At 62.8% G+C, this 16,915-nt stretch overlaps 1 protein-coding gene across 2 annotated transcripts; it reads right to left on the bottom strand.

Annotated features, from left to right (window-relative positions):
- Positions 1–720: 720 nt before the first annotated feature.
- Positions 721–8,891, bottom strand: SLC20A1 (solute carrier family 20 member 1). 2 transcript variants are annotated; one of them, XM_086628175.1, is made up of 10 exons: positions 8,500–8,891; positions 8,253–8,393; positions 8,080–8,165; positions 6,399–6,495; positions 4,601–4,720; positions 2,962–3,216; positions 2,321–2,873; positions 2,054–2,227; positions 1,650–1,734; positions 721–1,192 (listed from the first exon to the last, which is right to left on the bottom strand). In XM_086628175.1, the coding sequence occupies exons 1-10, from the start codon at positions 8,813–8,815 to the stop codon at positions 1,031–1,033; spliced, it is 1,989 nt and encodes a 662-aa protein (XP_086484301.1). In that variant the 5' UTR covers positions 8,816–8,891; the 3' UTR covers positions 721–1,030. The 2 variants fall into 2 exon arrangements, with proteins under 2 accessions (XP_086484301.1, XP_086484300.1); XM_086628174.1 differs by having other exon boundaries at positions 2,321–2,870; positions 2,968–3,216.
- Positions 8,892–16,915: the final 8,024 nt, after the last annotated feature.

The following is a 16,915-nucleotide window of genomic DNA, read 5'->3' as shown; positions in this document are numbered from 1 at the left end:
CGTCCCCCTGTCCCCATCCCTCTACCCCCCCGCAGGGCTCAGCACCCCCCGGGGTCCAGGCTGGCCCCCACCCACCCGTGCCAGCCCCGGGTCCCGCTGCAATCGCCCACAGCTCTTGCAACACCCCAGTGCCGACCCACTGACGCGGGTCCCTGAGCCCGGCCTTGACCAGCAGGGAGCATCCCTGGGGATGGGGACACAGAGCAGGAGCAGCTCCTGCCCCAGGGCCGGGGGGGGGGGGGGCCATAGGGCTGCCAAGAGGGTCAGGACCTGCCACCCCCCCACCCAGGTGTGGGGCCCTGATAAGCACCCCCCGCGGGGCTGGGGTGCACGCTGGGCTGGTAAGAGCCCGTCCCGTGACACTGGGGGCCACGTGGGGCCCTTATCAGCTGCCCCAGTCCCGGCTTCCTCCCAGGGCGTGGGTGCCAGGGTGCCAGGGCAGAGGCCATGAGGCAGCACATGACAGTGGCCCAGAGCCACACCAGCACCCCCACTAGCGCGGGACCACCAGCAACACTGGAATAACGAAGGAATCCTTTATTGTGTCCGAGGTAGCAGCAGTGAGGGGGCAGCTGGGGGGCTGCCCCCCACAGGACCCCCCAAGCCAGATGGTTGGGCAACTACAGCAATGGAGGCAAAGCTGAACACAGCACAGCCTGCAAGGGGAGGGGTCCCCCCAGCCCCCCCCGGGGCACAGCCCAGCCCCAGTCCTTACTGGAGGAGGAATCACTGCCGGGGGAATCTTAATTAAGTCATTAAAAATCAGAAGAGCGGCCTCCCGTAACTGCTCATCTAAAGCTACAGCACAGCAGGGGAGTCACTCTGGGGGTGGGCACAGCCTCCACGCTGCACCCCCCCCTCAGAACTGAGCACTAAGACATTTATATTAAAAAAAAAAAAAATACTTCAGTGACAACACTAGGCAGAACTGAGGAAGCTCCAGAGATGGTCACCCCCATCCCACAGCGGGATGAGCCTCCCCGGCTCTGGGGGGCAGGCAGCAGCAGGGGGGGGCAGCGCCCCAGTGCCCTCACACCTTCAGCACGACGTACTTGAAGATGGCCATGATGGCAGCGCTGATGAGACCCGAGATGGGCACGGTGACGAACCACGCCATGAAGATGTTGCGGAAGAGGCGCCAGTCCACCGCCTTCCTGGAGCGCAGCCAGCCCACCGAGACCACGGAGCCCACCTGCCCGCAGGACCAGGCACAGCTCAGCAGGATCGTGGCCATCCACCGGGTGTCTGCCCACCCCACCCCCCCAGCCCTGGGGACCCCGCAGACCCCAGGCAGAGTGTCTGGGCAAAGAGCTGCCGTTCCCGGAGCAGCAATGGAGGGGGGCACAAGGCACTGCAGCACCCGTGTTCCCGTGGCTGCTTGGCAGAGCCCAGGCATCCATGAAAAGGGTTTTTGTTCTCATCACCCCCCTCAAGTGCCCCCCCCCTCACCCAGGGACTCCCCCCAGCCCTGGGCAGCCACTGCCACCCCACATTGAGATGCGAGTGGCAGAGCTGGGACCTGACGGGCAGCCAGCAGCCCAGTCCAGGACCTCCCGCATCGCCTCAGCCTTATTAGCACCGGGATTTGGGAGATGCCAAGGTGGCAGCGAGCCGGTGCCAGTCCCTCCTGCCACCCCCCCCCCGCCTACCTTGCAGTGGGTCGTGCTGATGGGGAGGCCGATGTTGGAGGCGATCACCACGGTCAGGGCAGACGCCAGCTCGATGCTGAAACCACTGCGGAGACAGAAAGCGCATGAGAAACCCGGGATCACCTGGCACCACCCGGCATGGCCAGGGGGGCTGAGCCCACGCCAGACCTGGCACTGCTCACCCCAGGCAGACCCTGCCCAGTGGGGCCGCCTTTCCCACTTGGCTCTCCAGCCCCCCCGCAGCCCCCCATGAGGGATACAGGGAGGTGTTATAGGGCCACACACCCCCCAGCTCCACCACTGGAGCAGTGAAACCCCTAAGGAGAGCACGGAGAGGGGTTCCAGGAGTGGGACGCAGCTCTACAACTGCCTGAAGCCTCCCCCTGCCCCATGGCAGACCTTACCTCGATGGCGTGATGGGAGTCAGATCCTTCCCCATCGTCTGGATGACTCTCCTGCCCCAGACCCACAGGCCGATGCAAATCCCTGCTCCTCCGTAGAGCAGCAGCCAGATGGGAGTTGCCACGTCGCCCGTTTGATAGACCAGGTAGAGTGTGACCAGGGGCCCTATGGCATTGCTGAAAGAGAAAGGAGAGCTGGTCCAGAGGCTCTGGGTGAGGTGGGGACCAGCCCCGGCTAGAAACCCCACCGCTCCTGCCAACCCAACCAACCTGACATCGTTGCCACCGTGAGCGAAGGAGCCAAAGCAGGCGGTGAGGATCTGCAGGAACTGGAAGAGCAGGGACACCTCAGGCTTGTCCTGGTCATGCCATTCTTCTAGGGAGCTACTGCTGCCCTTGTGGTCACTGACACCCATCTCCACCTGGGCCGTGTTCAGATCCACATCAGCTGCTGGGTGGGCATCCGCCACCGCGTTGCAGTAGCTGGTGTAGCTGTCCATGCGGACCCTCTTCTTGGTGTCCGCCACGGGCCACGTCAGCTTCTCCATCTCCTCCGCCTCCTTGGCGCGGAGCGAGTCCAGCGGCATGCCGCAGATGGCCATGGTGTAGGAGGTGTAGCTGTTGTTGCGCCGCAGGGGCTTGTCCCCTGAGTCCCCCATGCAGTCCCCCACCTTGGCCAGATGCAGTTTGTGCAGCAGCTCCTTGTAGAGGCCGGAGTCCTTGTGCACGGTGTGGTACTGGTACTGCCCGCCAGAGCTCAGCTGGTGGCCCATGCTCTGGTTGAACTGGACAAGGCTGCCATTGGGCAGCCGCACGGCTCCTGCTGAGGGAGACGGCAGGGGTTCAGCACCCAGGGGTACCCAGGGGGTGGTGGGGAGACCCCCCCAGCACTCTCATGTCAACCCCCCAGCACTCACCGCTGTCGATGCTGGTTTCCTTCAGGTCAAGGCTGGGGGTTCTCTCCTGCTCCGGGGCCTCCTCCAGGTCTCCCAGGTTGAAGGAGACTGTCCTCTCCTCCACCGCTGCCCGGTGCGGCACAGCCGGCCCCGCGTCAGCAGTGGGGCTCTTGGCATCACCCGGGGGCACCTTGGGCTCCTCGTGGTCCTCCTTGGGGCTGATGTTCTTCTCCATCAAGGGGCTTTCTGAAGGACTGGATTTGATCTCTCCTGCGAGGGGAGGCAGCTGCCATCAAACCCCCTCCCACCACCGCACCCACCGCCGGGAGCGAGCCTGCGCCCCTCACCTCTCGGATTCACATCATCCAAATAAAGTTCACAGCTTCCCCCCCCCATCCTGAACTTTGGAAACTGCCGGGCAGTCGCACCTTGTCCCAGGCACAACAGCCAGACCATCACAAGCCAGCTCATCTCCTATTTTTAGACGACCCCCCCACCCACACTGGGTGTGGTGAGCACCATTATGGCGCTTTTATGCCTGTCCTTCCCCCAGCAGAGGTTCCTCTTTGAGCCATGTTTGTCCCATCCCCATTCCCGGAGGCCGTGGGATGCTCCTGGACCTGCTCCTGGGGTGGCTCCTCTGCCAGCCCCCCAGCGCCAGCCCGCCGCCAGGACTCGCCCGCCCAGGCTCCGCTCCAGCTCCCATTTCCTGGCGCGGGCAGAGCCATGCGGGCACCACCCGGCCCCAGAGCTGAGGCCGTTACTCCCCCTCCACCAGGAAAAGGGTTGTTTTCTCCAGGTGAAAACATGAGGTCAGCTCCTTCGGACAACACCAAAAACCACCTCCTTGTTGCAAACACGACTCTTTTCCAGCTGGTTTGCGTCATGGTGAGGGCCAGGCTGGGGCATCCAGCCCCTCACCCTGGCATTGAGCCCCTGCAGAGCCCATCGCCCCCATCCCCTCCTCCCGCCAGCGCTGCTCTCCGGCAGGCAGGAGTTAAAGCCGGAGCTCCAACAGCTGGAAGAACGTCAAGGGCAGCCATAAAGCTGTGTCACTCCCCAGTTACACCAGTTTGAGGACACTGAACATCCCCTCGGCCCCGGTTCTGTAAGCGCCCCAGACTGCGGGCGGAATTTATATGCGAGACCACACGCAGCTCCCGGGGAGCTGCCGGCACTTCGCAGGAGCAGAGCTCAGGACCGCTGCTCTTTTGGCCGCCTTTCAACAGGGATTATGTTGTGTGTGCGCTGCAGGGAAAGGATTTCATCAGCTTTAAACTTGTGATCGGCATCGGCCCGGCCAAGGGCTGCCGGGCAGGTACGCCGGGATTAAAGGTCACGGCGGATCACAGCCAGGGTGTCTCCTGCCCCGGTGCAGAGGGAGCGGGGCTGCGTGCCACCGCCCGCAGGGATCGCCCCCGGACACGGCTCAGCGCCGCGGCGCCCGCTCCGAGGGGTGTTTGGGGTGTGGGGTGCAGCCCGCCGAGGGCCTCGGTGACTCAGGGTCCGTGGAGCCGCTTAAGCGATAACGGCGGCCGAGGACGGCTGCTAATAACAGCCCTGCGGCTAATGGGATCGCCCTCTGGGAAAAAGCGGTGCGTTAGTCCGAGCGTGCCCTTCCCCGGAGGATCGACAAGAGAGAGGCGTTACTTACGTTCGATTTTCTTCTTCATTCTTGGACATACAAAGAACCAGACGACGAGAGCACAGACAACAGCACTCCCCGCCGAAATTAGGAGGATACCCCACAGAGGAAGTTTGTCAAAGCCCAGCACTAGGAAATAAAACAACGGATCTTTGAAAACCTCCGGGAAAAAGCCTCCTCGACACATGACTTTGCTCTTCCCGACACGGGGAACTCCATCACCTGCAAAATCCCTGAGCTAATTCGCCTGCCAGGGAGAAACACCGTCAGGGAACCGTCACCGGCCGCATCGAAACCGAGAGCTTAACCCATACAGAACCCCCCCAGTTATGGACTCCCCCACCAAAAGCTGATCTTTCCCACGTGCAGACCCTTCTCCCTCCCTCCCATGGCCAAACCGCGCAGGGCCCGGAGGCTCCGCACAGCCCTTGTCTCCTCGCTTGCTGCAATGTCAAAGAAAAAAAAAAAAAACCACACAGAACAAAAGTCACCCGGCACGGCTGCGGCAGCGCCGCGGCCTCCGCACCGGGAGAGGACAGGCAGGAGCAGGGCTGCTCCCACCAGAGTCCCACCGACTCCTCGGGGGAAGAGGGCTCCCCGACTCCTGGGAGCTTCAGCGCAAGTTCGGAGCACCCGAGGTGTTCCGTGACCCGGGCACACGCGTTGGCACGCGCAGCGTGACTTTCAGCAGAGGATTTTTGCGTGACGCAGCCGGCTGCAGCCCCCGGCCGGGGCATCAGGTGCCCGTGACGGCTCCACTCCCGCATTTCCTGCCACAGGCAACAACTTACTGCTCCCGACGCGCCACCAGCACCGCCGCAGCGCCTTACCCACGCCTTGGGCTGTTTGCTTACGCCAAAGCTGGCTCCAAGGCTACCAACGGCACGGAGCTCACCCAGCCCCTCCGGCAGCTGAGGGCTTGGAATAAACACGGACCCACCTCGGGGCTGCCAAGCCATAAAGCCATCTCCAAGCAGCACCGCTGCTGCTTTGCGGCCTCAGTGCCCCCAGCAGCACTGCAGCAACCCTCTGCCTTCTCCCCCGGGCTGGAAAACCGAGGGAAGGAGAAGCTGACATCCCTCCACAATTTTTTCCAGCCACTGTTTATGGAGAAAACCCTGCAGAGCCAGCACTGCTGCCCTCACCCCACCTCCAGTGACTCCTCCACAACAGGAAACCCACTCTCAGACCGAAAACAGCTCACGCCGAGTCACTCCGGCGGCTGGAGGTCACGGAGCCTCCGGCTCCGCAGGCAAAGCCGCTCTCCCCTGCCAAAGCCCTCTCCTAGTCCTGCCTGCGACCCGTCCCCCTGCACAATGGCCAAACGAGCATTTCAATTTGGCTTTTCCAACCCCAGTACAAACTCCTCCACACAGGTGCCAGCTGCTCTTGCCAGAGAGAATTAGTTTATTCTTAGGGACAAGGGGAATCGGGAGGCACAGCCTCCGTCCCTGCTCCTAAGCCTCACTACCGGCAGCCCGAGGAGCCTCTTCGGCAGCAGCCGGCAGGTACCTGAGTTTTAGCACAGGTAAGAGAAGGGGAGGGGAAGGGATGTGATCTGCCAGTCCTGGGAAGTCTAAGGAGAAAGGTCTGGAGGGGTTTAATTTGAGCAGGTCTCTTTGGTTGGGCAACTATCTAGCCCAGAACTCAGCGCACGCTAGCCTGCAGCCTTCCGTAACCAGCACAGGCCAGCCGCCTTCTAGGAGATTTCAGCCCTGTAAAGCAAAAAAGGGGTAAATCGTGCATTTAATGGAGGTTTTGTAAAGAATTTTATAATCAAGGTTCAAGTATTCTGACGGGTACTCACAGGGCGCGCCGGTATACATGATGGAGAAGAGGTTGATCCCCACGGTACAGGCGTAGAAGATGGGCAACGCTCGCAAGCCGTTGGGAACAGGATCCACCTGCAGAACAAGGACGAGCGCTGCGGAAAGCCTGACCGAGGGCCGCACCGCGGCCGAGGAGCCCCACCACGGCCCCTTCCCAAAAGGGGACAGCGACTCCAGCACCGATCCCCTGCAAGCTCTGCCCAAAGCCGGAGCTCCCAACAGCCCTTCGGGAACAACCCACGGCGGTGGGTGAGGAGCTGCCACCGTCAGAGAAGGGGGTGGGTAGAGAAGGTGGCAGAACACTGTGGGTCCCGTGAGGCTCACCAGGGAGCCGGGGCAGGACCAGGTCAGTGTCCCATCACTCCCAAGGCTGCAACATCTCTGTGCCCGCAGGCGGGCACTGCCTGGCTCCGGAACCCCTCCTGAGGCTCCCCAGCCTGCAGACGTCCCCAGCCTCCAGCTGCACGTAAGTTTTCTTTCATCAAGAAACCATTTCTTTCTTCCAAACAAAACCATTTGTCAGACAAAGCTTTTTACCTCTTTCCAGCTGACTTGGACAAAATAAAAAAGAGTCCCTTACTCACAAAGCAGCTTATTTGACCACATACCTGCACAGAGGCCCTCGCCCGAGCAGCAGGAGCACTTAATCTCCACTGCTGCCCAGCAATTGGGGCCCAGCATCGGTACAAACACACCGAGCGGTCCCAAACACCGAGCAGGACGGAGCAGCCGGACCATTCAGCGCCAGAAGGAAGCGTGACGGGGCCGGCCCAGCTTTGAAAGGCCAGTTACGCAAGGTTACTCTGACAGCGGTGACGCGGAATTGTTTTAAAGGGCTGTCAGGTGGAAACCAGCAGCGATAAGATCTTAACATCTCTTGAACTGGGAATAGTTAGAGTTAAGACCAAAAATAATTTCAGTTAACCCCAAACGTGCAGAAGAAAATGCTGGAGTTCCTCTGTACAGCCAGTGGGATACCCCTGCTCTGAGCTGGCAGCATCCTGCACTCCAGGGTTGTCATCATCTCGGAAAGATGAGGTCTAAAGCTGCCACCTCCATTTCAAGCACCTTGGGGAGCCCAATCGCACCTTTGGGTGCTCAATGCCTCTCCTCGGGCTTTCCGACACTCCCAACAGTGGGAGTGTGTCCCTGAAGCCAGCCTGGGTGTCCCAGGGTTCATCCACAGCCCTAGATGGGAGGAAAGTGCAGTTTCCACAGCAGCAGGGACAATTCTGGCCCTCCTGGCTCAAAAAAAGCCACCACTGTTAGTCATCGCCTGGCACAAGAGGAAGTCCAGCCTTGGGCCAGGGGTTAGGAAAAGCCCGACAAGGAGCTCTGATCTTATCAATTCTGGGCTACTTCACTACTTGGAAGTTGCAGCTGTTTCTGCTGAGGCCAGGCAGGACACTCCTGGTCCAGATGTTTTGGAGGAGGTTGAGTGAAGCCTCTGCACCTCCCAGACTCTGCTTTGTGGAGCAGCTACAGGTCCAGCCTTCCCATCCCTTCAGCTCCTCCTGAAGGGCTCATTCAAGCGTCACCACAAGGACGGATGCGCCTGGAGAAGCTCCGGTGCACATAAGCCAACCAACCAGTCCAACGGGCAGACAAGGGAGCACCCAGGAGCCCCAAGGTGTTGGAAAATGGGTGGACAACCCTTACCTTACAGAGGATGAACCTCCGGACAAGGAAGAACAGGATAGCAGACATGATGCCCGAAAGGAGGGGTGAAATGAACCAGGACAACACTAGGGAGAGAAGAGACACGATCAGCATCCCGCTGCTGGAAGGGGAAGCCCAGGACATGCACAGATGGTCACACAACCTGGACTTACCGATCTTTAGCAGCTCAGACCACTTGACACCTTCTTTCCCTTCAGCCACCAGTGAGAAGCCAATCGTTGCCCCAACGATGCAGTGGGTACCAGAAATGGGGAGCTTCAAGAATGAAGCCACTAACTGCCACACAGCAGATCCTGGAGAAGGAAAAGCCCGGTGAGAAAGCCATCAGCAGGGCACCTTGGGGTTTGCTGCCCCCCCCCCCCCCCCCCCCCCCATTTTCACCGATCCCCATTTCCTCACCAGACATGGCACTGATCGAACCCGCCATCAGCAGCTGCTGCGTGGAGTTGTACACATCCATGTCGATCAAGCCCTTCCGGATGGTCTCACTGACTTTGGCTCCCAGGAGGACGGAGCCCATCGTCTCAAAGATGCTGGCCAAGATGCAGGCCTGCCGGAGGGTCACCACCCCCGAGCCCACCGCCGTGCCGAAGGAGTTGGCCACATCATTGGCGCCGACAGAGAAGGCGAGGATGAAGGCGATGATGAAGCCCAGGACCAGCATCCAGAGGAAGCCCACCATGGGGGCAGGGGGCACTGCGGGGGTCGGGTCCATGGCTTGGGGGTGGGTGTGGGCCAAAGTATCAATAAATTAGGTATAAAATTAAATGGGGGGGGGGGGCGCTATAGGGGGTGAGGGGGCTCCGCCGTCCTACGGCCCCGCCGGCCGCGGGGGGCGCGGGCCGGGGGCCACGCCATGGCCTGCGCCGCTCTTCATCCTGCGGGAGAGATGGGGCTCAGAGGGGGGGTGGGTACCGGATAACGGCCCTTCCCGCGCGCCGGTAACGGCCGCTCCCGCGCGCGCCGCCGCCGCCTCCTTCTCCTTCCCCCCCGCCCCCGCCGCCATGTGCCCGCCCCGGCCGCACGCCACCGCCCAAGGCCGCCGCTCACCGGCCGGGCCGCGCTCGCCGGGAAGCGAAGGGAAAGGCCGACCCGCTCCGCTCCGCGCCGCCCCCGCCGCCTCCGACTGCCGCCGCCGCCGCCGCCGCCGCGCTTTTACCGCCTCCCTCCGCCCACGTGACCGCCGCGCCGCGCCGCGCGCGCCGCTGCCATTGGCCCGTCCGCCGGAGAGGGGCGGGGCCGCGTCGCCATTGGGCAGCGCCGGCCAAAGCCCCGGCCCCGCCCCACCGCGCACCGCGCGCCCGCGCGGGCTCAGCGGCCCGGCACCACGTGGGCGCCCGGCCCGGCTCGGCTCGGCCCGGCCCGGCCCGGCCCGGCCCGGCTCGGCTCGGCCCGGCACCACGTGCGCGCCCGGCCCGGCCCGGCTCGGCTCGGCTCGGCTCGGCCCGGCCCGGCTCGGCTCGGCTCGGCTCGGCCCGGCTCGGCTCGGCTCGGCTCGGCCCGGCTCGGCTCGGCTCGGCCCGGCCCGGCTCGGCTCGGCCCGGCTCGGCTCGGCCCGGCCCGGCTCGGTTCGGCCCGGTTCGGCCCGGTTCGGCTCGGCCCGGCTCGGTTCGGCCCGGTTCGGCTCGGCTCGGCTCGGCCCGGCCCGGTTCGGCTCGGCCCGGCTCGGTTCGGCTCGACCCGGCTCGGCTCGGCTCGGCTCGGCTCGGCTCGGCTCGACCCGGCTCGGCTCGGCTCGGCCCGGCACAGTTCAGCTCGGCTCGGCTCGACCCGGCTCGGCTCGGCCCGGCCCGGCTTGGTTCGGCCTGGCTCGCCTCGCCTCGGCGCAGCTCGGCCCATTGTGACACAGGTGCGGGCTCAGCTCCAGCACAGCCTGGCACAGGTGTGGGCTGGCTCAGCTCTGGCACAGTCTGGCACCAGTGTGGCACACCCTGGCATGGGGGTGGGCTCAGCTCTGGCACGGCCTGGCACGGGTGTGAGCTTGGCTCTGGCATGGTCCAGCACAGCCCAGCATGGAGGTGGGCTCGACTGGGTACTGGCACAGTCTGGCACAGGTGTGGGCTCAAGTCAGCACAGGAGTGGCATTGGCTCGGCTCGGCACAGATGCCAGCTTGGCTCCAGCGCAGTCTGCTTTGGGTCCATGTGGGCCTGGCCCAGGCACGGCCTGGCACGGCTCCGAGCTCAGCCCCAGCATGGCCCCAGCACAGCTCTGGACCCGGCTCCGGACCAGCCTGCACCAGGCACAGCCCTGGAACTGCGCTGGGTCCGGGGGGCACTGAGCCACAGACCTCCAGCCTGGCACCACGACGCAGCTCGGGGCTGCTCTGGGCTCTGACTCGGTGCCACACGTGGGCCTTGTGCCGGCACCGGCTGCGGGCCAGCACCCAGCGGCAGCACTGCCCCAGGGGGCACGCAGCCCAGAGGGCACCCGCCTCACCCGGCACGAGGGCAGCCCCGGTTTCCCCCAGCAAAGGCGCCGTGCGGGGCCCAAAACCGGCTCCTGCCAGGACCAGCCGCGGCACCAGCACCCGCAGCCGAGCGAGCGCGGCCTGAGGGATCCCGCAGAGTACCAGGAGCTTTGTGGGTCCCACCAGCACCCCCAGCCTGGGCAGCACAGCTGGGGGGCGGGGGGCACCCCTGCACGCTGCTGGTGCCGTCCCTCCCTGTGGACGTCTGTGCACGCACAGCCCCCCTGTGCACACGCACACGCTGGGTGCACACGTGTGCCCCAGGGCGGCTGGGTGCCGGTGCCTGTTCCCACCTCGGAGTGACCGTTGCCCGGCAGGAAGCGTGGCTCAGCGGGCAGAGCCACGGCAGAGCCCCGGGCAGGGTCAGCCCAGCGCAGGAAGCCAGGGTGTCCGGCCAGGGGGGTTGTGCCCGGGCATGGGTCAGTGGCTCGGTGCCGGCCCGGGCTGGTCCATCACGGTCTGTCGCGTTGAGGGGCCACCGGTGACGTGGGCCCGTCGATGGCACCTGGCCGGGGGAAGCGGCCGGTGTGCCCCGGACCTACTGTCCCATTGCCCCCGCGTCACCGGGCAGAGTCCGCCCCGTGTCCCCGCGGGCCCGTGTCCCTGGCCACGTGCGGCGCTGGGCGCACAGAGCAGCAGCGTGGCCCAGGGGGGGCCCGGGGGTCTGGGGGAGCACGTGCCTCGCACCTGGGGTCCCCTCGCCCCTCTCGGCCCCCCGCGGCGGTAGCAGGGGGTGACCCACGACCTGTGATCCGCATTCCTGTCACCCTCGGGGGGCCGCAACTGCCCGAGACACACGAGTCTGCAGGGGAAACTGAGGCAAGAGCCAATGGATAAAGCTGGGAGAACCCATAGCCTGCAGCTCCGGGTCCATTCCCCCTGCACCCCAAAAGCTGGGAAGGGACCTCTCTGCAGGGGCAGAGGTGGCCTGGGGTGGGGGCAGCACCGGGCACGTGGGGTGCGGTGCTGGGCATGTGGGGTGCAGCGCTGGGCGTGCGGGCGCAGTGCAAAGGACGTGGGGCGCGGGGCTGAGCACGGAGGGGTGCAGCACTGAGCAAAACGGGGTGCAGGGCCACGCACACGGGGAGCGGCATCGAGTCTGTGGGGGAGCTGGGTCTAACCGAGCTTTGAACAGTCACGGCGACCCGAAGAGCTTCCTGAGGACCGGAAGGAACAAAACATCATTCCCGTCTCCGAGGAGGATGAGGACGGAGCCTTGGAAACCGTTTCCAAGCACATGATGGACAAGAAGCTCTTGGGAGTGGTCAGCATGGCTGCCCAAGGGGGAAATCTTGCTGCACCAGCCTGATGGCCTTCTGCAGCGAGATGACCAGCCGGGTGGAAGAGCGGTGGAGGTTGGTCACCCCCACCTCAGGGAGGCTGTGGGTCCTTCAGCCATGACATCCCCACAGAGAACCGGAGAAGTGTGGGTGGGTAAGTGGGCGGTGAGGTGGACTGAATTTGGCTGAATGGCCGGGCCAGAGTGCGGTGACGGGTGGCACAAAGTCCAACTGGAAGCCAGTCACTAGTGGTCTACTTCAGGGGTAGATGCTGGGGCCAGTCCTGTTCAACATCTTTGTTGATGCCCTGGATACCAGGGTAGGTGCACCCTCAGCAGCTCCACAGCTGGTAGGAAGTGGGGAGGAGCAGGTGACACGGCAGAGGGTTGTGCTGCCCAGAGGGACCTGGACAGACTGGACACCTGGGCCGGGAGGAACCTCATGACATTCAAGAAGGGCTCTGCAAATACCTCATGGGAGGGAATGAAGAAAGAGCCAGACCCTTCTCAGCTGTTCCCACAGATGGGACAAGAGGCAACGGGCACAAATTAAAAACTCAGGAAATTCCATGTGAAGAGAAGAAAGCACTCTTTCAGGAGGTCAAACGCCGGAACAGGTTGCCCAGAGATGTTATGCAGTCTCCATCCATGGTGATATTCAAAAGTGTCTTCCTTCCCTTCTCCATCCCTGGAGACGTTCAAGGCCAGGTTGGACGAGGCCCTGAGCAACCTGATCTAGTTGGAGATATCCCTGTTCCTTGAAGGGGGGTTGGACTAGATGACCTTTGAAGGTCCCTTCCAGCCCTAACGATTCTATTATTCTATGATTCCTGCTGCTCCTTTGCTCCAGTGGGGGTTCCTCAGTGGGTTTCATTCTCTCAGCGGTATCCCTGCTCCAGCGTGGGTGCTCCATGGGCTGCAGTCCCCTCAGAGGTGTACCACCTCCAGCATGGAACATCTTCTTCCAACAGTGCCCCCTCCTACAGGTCTCCTCTGCTTCCTCCTCACTCCTCTCCTCCCACACCTCCTCATGCATTCCCTAAGATCTCTCCCTTCGTGTCTCCGTGTTTTGCTCAGCATCTCCTGTTCCAAATGGCTGCAGCTCTTCCTCCCCTGGCTTCGAGCAGAGGTGCTACGTGCTCTGGCGGATTGAAATGGTGGTGCAACTGTGGCTCCCAGCTCGTCTCATGGTTGACTTCAAATGGGAAGCCCGTTTGGCGTCCCCAGCTCCATGGAGGGAGGAGACAAGTGCTCCCACCTCTCCAGCCTTCCACCAGACCAGGCTGTGGCTGTCAGCTTATTCAGAAGAGAGGAGGTGTGGTGGCTTGGTGGAGGACCTGCCAGGACACCAGGAGGTGCGGGGTCCAGAAGCAGGGAAGGGACGTCCCCAGCTCCCAAGGTAAGTGGAGGTGCCCGGGCACTGGGGAGCCGCAGCAACCAGGAACACGTGTGGGATCTGCGGTGGTATCGGCAGAGGGCTGCTGAGCAAGTCTTTGGGAACAGCACCGTGAGATCAGGGCATGGCATCACTTCCAGGGTGGCATCTCCAAACCCCAGTGACCCCAAGATTTTCATTGACTGGTGCCACCTGTGGGAATGCTGCTGTTTCTGGGGAAACAAGAAAGCTCATTTGTGTGTCAACATTCCCACCTGGAGCTCTATCTGTAGCTGCATCTACAGGTGATGGGCCACGGGGCCGTGGGACAGTTGTGTCCTGGGACTGGGAGGTCTCATCCGAAGGGCAGGAGCAGAGGACAGGGCAGTTCCACTGGGTGGGGGAACCTTGGACCTGCTGCAGCTCTGCCCTTGCAGCTCTGCTCCCTGAGCAGCGGAATCACGACACTTAAGGCACCGGAGCAGAGGGAGCTGCTGGGAGATGACCTGGGAGCTGCTCCAGCCCCTCCCATGCCCATTTCACCTGCAGACTCCGTCCCCCCTCCCCAATAAATCCCTCAAGTCTGTAAATCCTGCGCCTGACGCGCGGGCAGCAGTTTGCCGTTCCGAGGCTGTGGTCTTGCTGCCGGGTGCTAACCCTTCCCCAAAATCCTGCTGGGCTCGGGCATTCCCGCTCTGCAGAAGGCTCCAGGGAGAGGAGCTGTGCGCGTCCTGGAGCAGAGGCGCCCGAGGTGCCGGTGGGATGGCACAGAGAAGGGGGATGGGGCTCCTGGTGCTGCTGAGCTGAGCTGCTCTGCACCGGTGCTCCCAGTCTCGGCGCTGGCTTTGATCTGGAGATCCCTGAAGGTGCCTCAATGGTCAACATCACCACTGGGCATTCCAGCGCTCGCTGGCCCACCCTGGCCACCCAGGCATCACCAGCACCCCCCGGAACCCCCCAGCACCCCAGCAGTCACCACCCCTGCCCACCCTGGCCCCAGGCAGCTCCACAGCCCCACTCCTGACTGATCCCCACAGACCCTCCTCCTCATTCAGGTCTCCTCCGGTGTCCCCCCAGGCCACAATCCCCTGCCAGACCCCCACCATCGCTCCATCCCACCCAAGGGGATGCTACTCCCAGCACTCCCAGAGCCCTCCGTTCCTCTTCCGCCCTCGCAGCCCCTGCCTGCTCTCCAGCCAAGCTCCCATCCCCTCCAGCCTGGGCACGTCAGATCCCCCGGTGCCCATCTGTATCAGGTTTGTGTGGTAAGGGTTTGGCAGCAGTGGGAGAAGATGCTGGAAGCATCCCCCATGTCAGATGGAGCCAGTTCCAGCCAGTCCAAGACGGACCAGCTGCTGGCCAAAGCTGAGCCCATCAGTGATGGTGGTACCACCTCTGTAATGGCACATTTAAGGAAAGGGTAAAAACCGCTGCACAATGGCAGCTGGGAGAGAGGAGTGGGAATATCTGAGAGAAACAACTCTGCAGACACCAATGTCAGTGAAGAAGGAGGAAGAGGAGGAGGTGCTCCAGGCACTGGAGCAGAGGTTCCCCTGCAGCCTGTGGGGAGACCATGGTGTGATGAGTTGATGTAAAGGGGTTCTGGGGGCAGGAGAGGGGATTTGCTCAAGGGCGGAGGGCACTGCCCCTCTTCCCAGCTCCCAGCTGGGCAGCCAGTTCCACATGCTGAAGATGGTGGCGGCAGAGCCAGCTGGGGAACTTGGGGAGCGCCCCACTCCCGGGGTGCCCACCGGGCCGTGTTCACCCAGAGAGGGCTGAGATCTGAGAGAAACGGCCACACCGACACCGGGTCAGTGAAGATGGAACGGGAGGAGGTGCCGGAGCTGAGTTTCCCCTGCAGCTGGTGGTGAGACGGCAGGCAGCCCCCTGCAACCAGGATGGACTTGGTGGAGCAGAGACCCACTCGCGGCCCGTGGAGAAACCCATGTTGGAGAAGAGATGTCTGGGCCTGAGGACAGTCATGGAGAATGGGCACGACGAGGTAGAGACGCATCTAGAGTCTGTGGGACGATCCACGCTGGAGCGAGTGGCAACAACTCCCTAAGAATCCGAGACTGTGGTAAAGCCCACACTGGGGCGATGCGATGGGGAAGGATTGTGTCCTGCGGGTAGGACTCACGCTGGAGAAGTTTGTGGATTTTCCTCATGAGTAGGGGATCCACTGGAGCAAGGGAAAAGGGTGTAAGGACTCCTCCTCCTTTGGGAAAAGGAGCGGTAGGAACAACATGGATGAACTGACCTGCACTTCCCCATTCCCTGTCCCCCTGTGCTGCTGGGGGGGAGGTAGAGCCGGGAAGAAAAGGAAAGGTGGGAGGGGGAGGAGTTCTTTTTAAGATCTGGCTTTGTTTCTCTTTATCCTCTCAAGTAACCGTTAATAAATTGTTTTGCTTTATTCCCAAGCCGAGTCTGTTTTGCCCGGGACCATGGTGGGTGGGTGCTCCCTCTGTTCTTGTCTCGACCCTCAGTCCTTTTATTGCATTTTTCTCCTCTCCACTTCACTGGGGAAGGAGTGGGAGCGGCTGTGCAGAGTTTAGTTGCCGGATCGGCCCAAACCACGACACATGGTGAGGCAGACTGTGCCCCCGAAGCCCGCGGAGCTCCATGACGGAGCAGAAATCAGGAGCAAAGCTGAGCCAGGAAGAAGGGAGAGGTGTGGGGAAGGTGCTTTTAGATTTATTCTTATTTCTCGTTATCTTAAGCTATTATTAATTGGCAATAAATTAAAATGAGTTCCCCGAGTCGAGTGTTTTGCCCGTGATGGCGATGGCTGAGTGACCGCCCTTGTCCTCACCTCAACCCATGTCATGTTTCCCCCCGTCCTGCTGAGGGGGGGGAGCAATCGAGCGGCTGGGTGAGCACCTGATGTCCGGCCAAGGTCAACCCACCACCCCACCCTTGTCATTCACATCCCTTCCCCTCCCTGAGCACCCACATCCCCTCCCTTCCCCACTGCAAGCTCCTGGACCCCCTCCATGCCCCCCAGCACTCGTGTCCCCAGCCTTCCCCTCCCTGCGCTCCCAGAGCACTTCGCTTCCCCTCCAAGGCTCCTCCAGTCTCCCACTCCCCTCCGTTCCCCGGTGCCCGGTCACACCTCTGCCTGCCGCGCTGACCCTCCACTTCTCCTTTGTTGATGCTCAAGTCCCTTTCGTTCTCCAGTTCTCCACACCTCCTTCCTCCCCCTCTTTGGATGCCCAACGTGCCTTCCTCCCCTCCACGCGTGTGGACATGTCCTCCACTGACCCCCCCGGGACACTCTCTGCTTGCCTCCGTGTCCGATCCCTTCCCCGCCCCGCACGATGGCTCAGGTCTCCTCTGTTCCCCTCTTGCTCACACCTCCTCTGCTTCCAGCACTCTCTCCGAGTGCCTCACCTGCAGCCCTCGGGGCTGATCCCACCTTCAGAGAGCCCCGTGCCCCGAGGTGCCCACTATCTCCCTTTCTGGGGACCCCCCTCCCCTCCCTGTTCCTGCTCAGGTCCCCTGTGGGGCAAGAAAGGGATGAGCTGCCCGTGCATGGCCACCCTGAGAGGGGCTGCTGTGCCCGGGTGCTGCTGTCCACCACCACCCCGGATCCACTGCACATCCTCCTGCCCGAGTCCCTGTAGATAACACCCTGCCAGGTCCAGGTTGGTGACTCCAGCTGGGAGCTGGCCCCAGGGACTTTATTTGTCCCAA

This window comes from Tauraco erythrolophus, chromosome 29 (genome assembly GCF_009769465.1).
Source record: "Tauraco erythrolophus isolate bTauEry1 chromosome 29, bTauEry1.pri, whole genome shotgun sequence".
NCBI lineage: Eukaryota > Metazoa > Chordata > Aves > Musophagiformes > Musophagidae > Tauraco > Tauraco erythrolophus.
Note: the sequence above shows the minus strand (reverse complement) of the source record. Positions and strands in the feature narration are given on the sequence as shown.

Coding starts and splice junctions, on each gene's coding strand:
- SLC20A1 (XM_086628175.1), bottom strand. CDS start 8,815: ATGGACCCGACCCCCGCAGTGCCCCCTGCCCCCATGGTGGGCTTCCTC. Junction 4,721..6,398: donor CATGTATACCGGCGCGCCCT/GTGAGTACCCGT, acceptor TTTATTTCCTAG/TGCTGGGCTTTGACAAACTT. Junction 3,217..4,600: donor AATGAAGAAGAAAATCGAAC/GTAAGTAACGCC, acceptor CTCCCCTCGCAG/GAGAGATCAAATCCAGTCCT.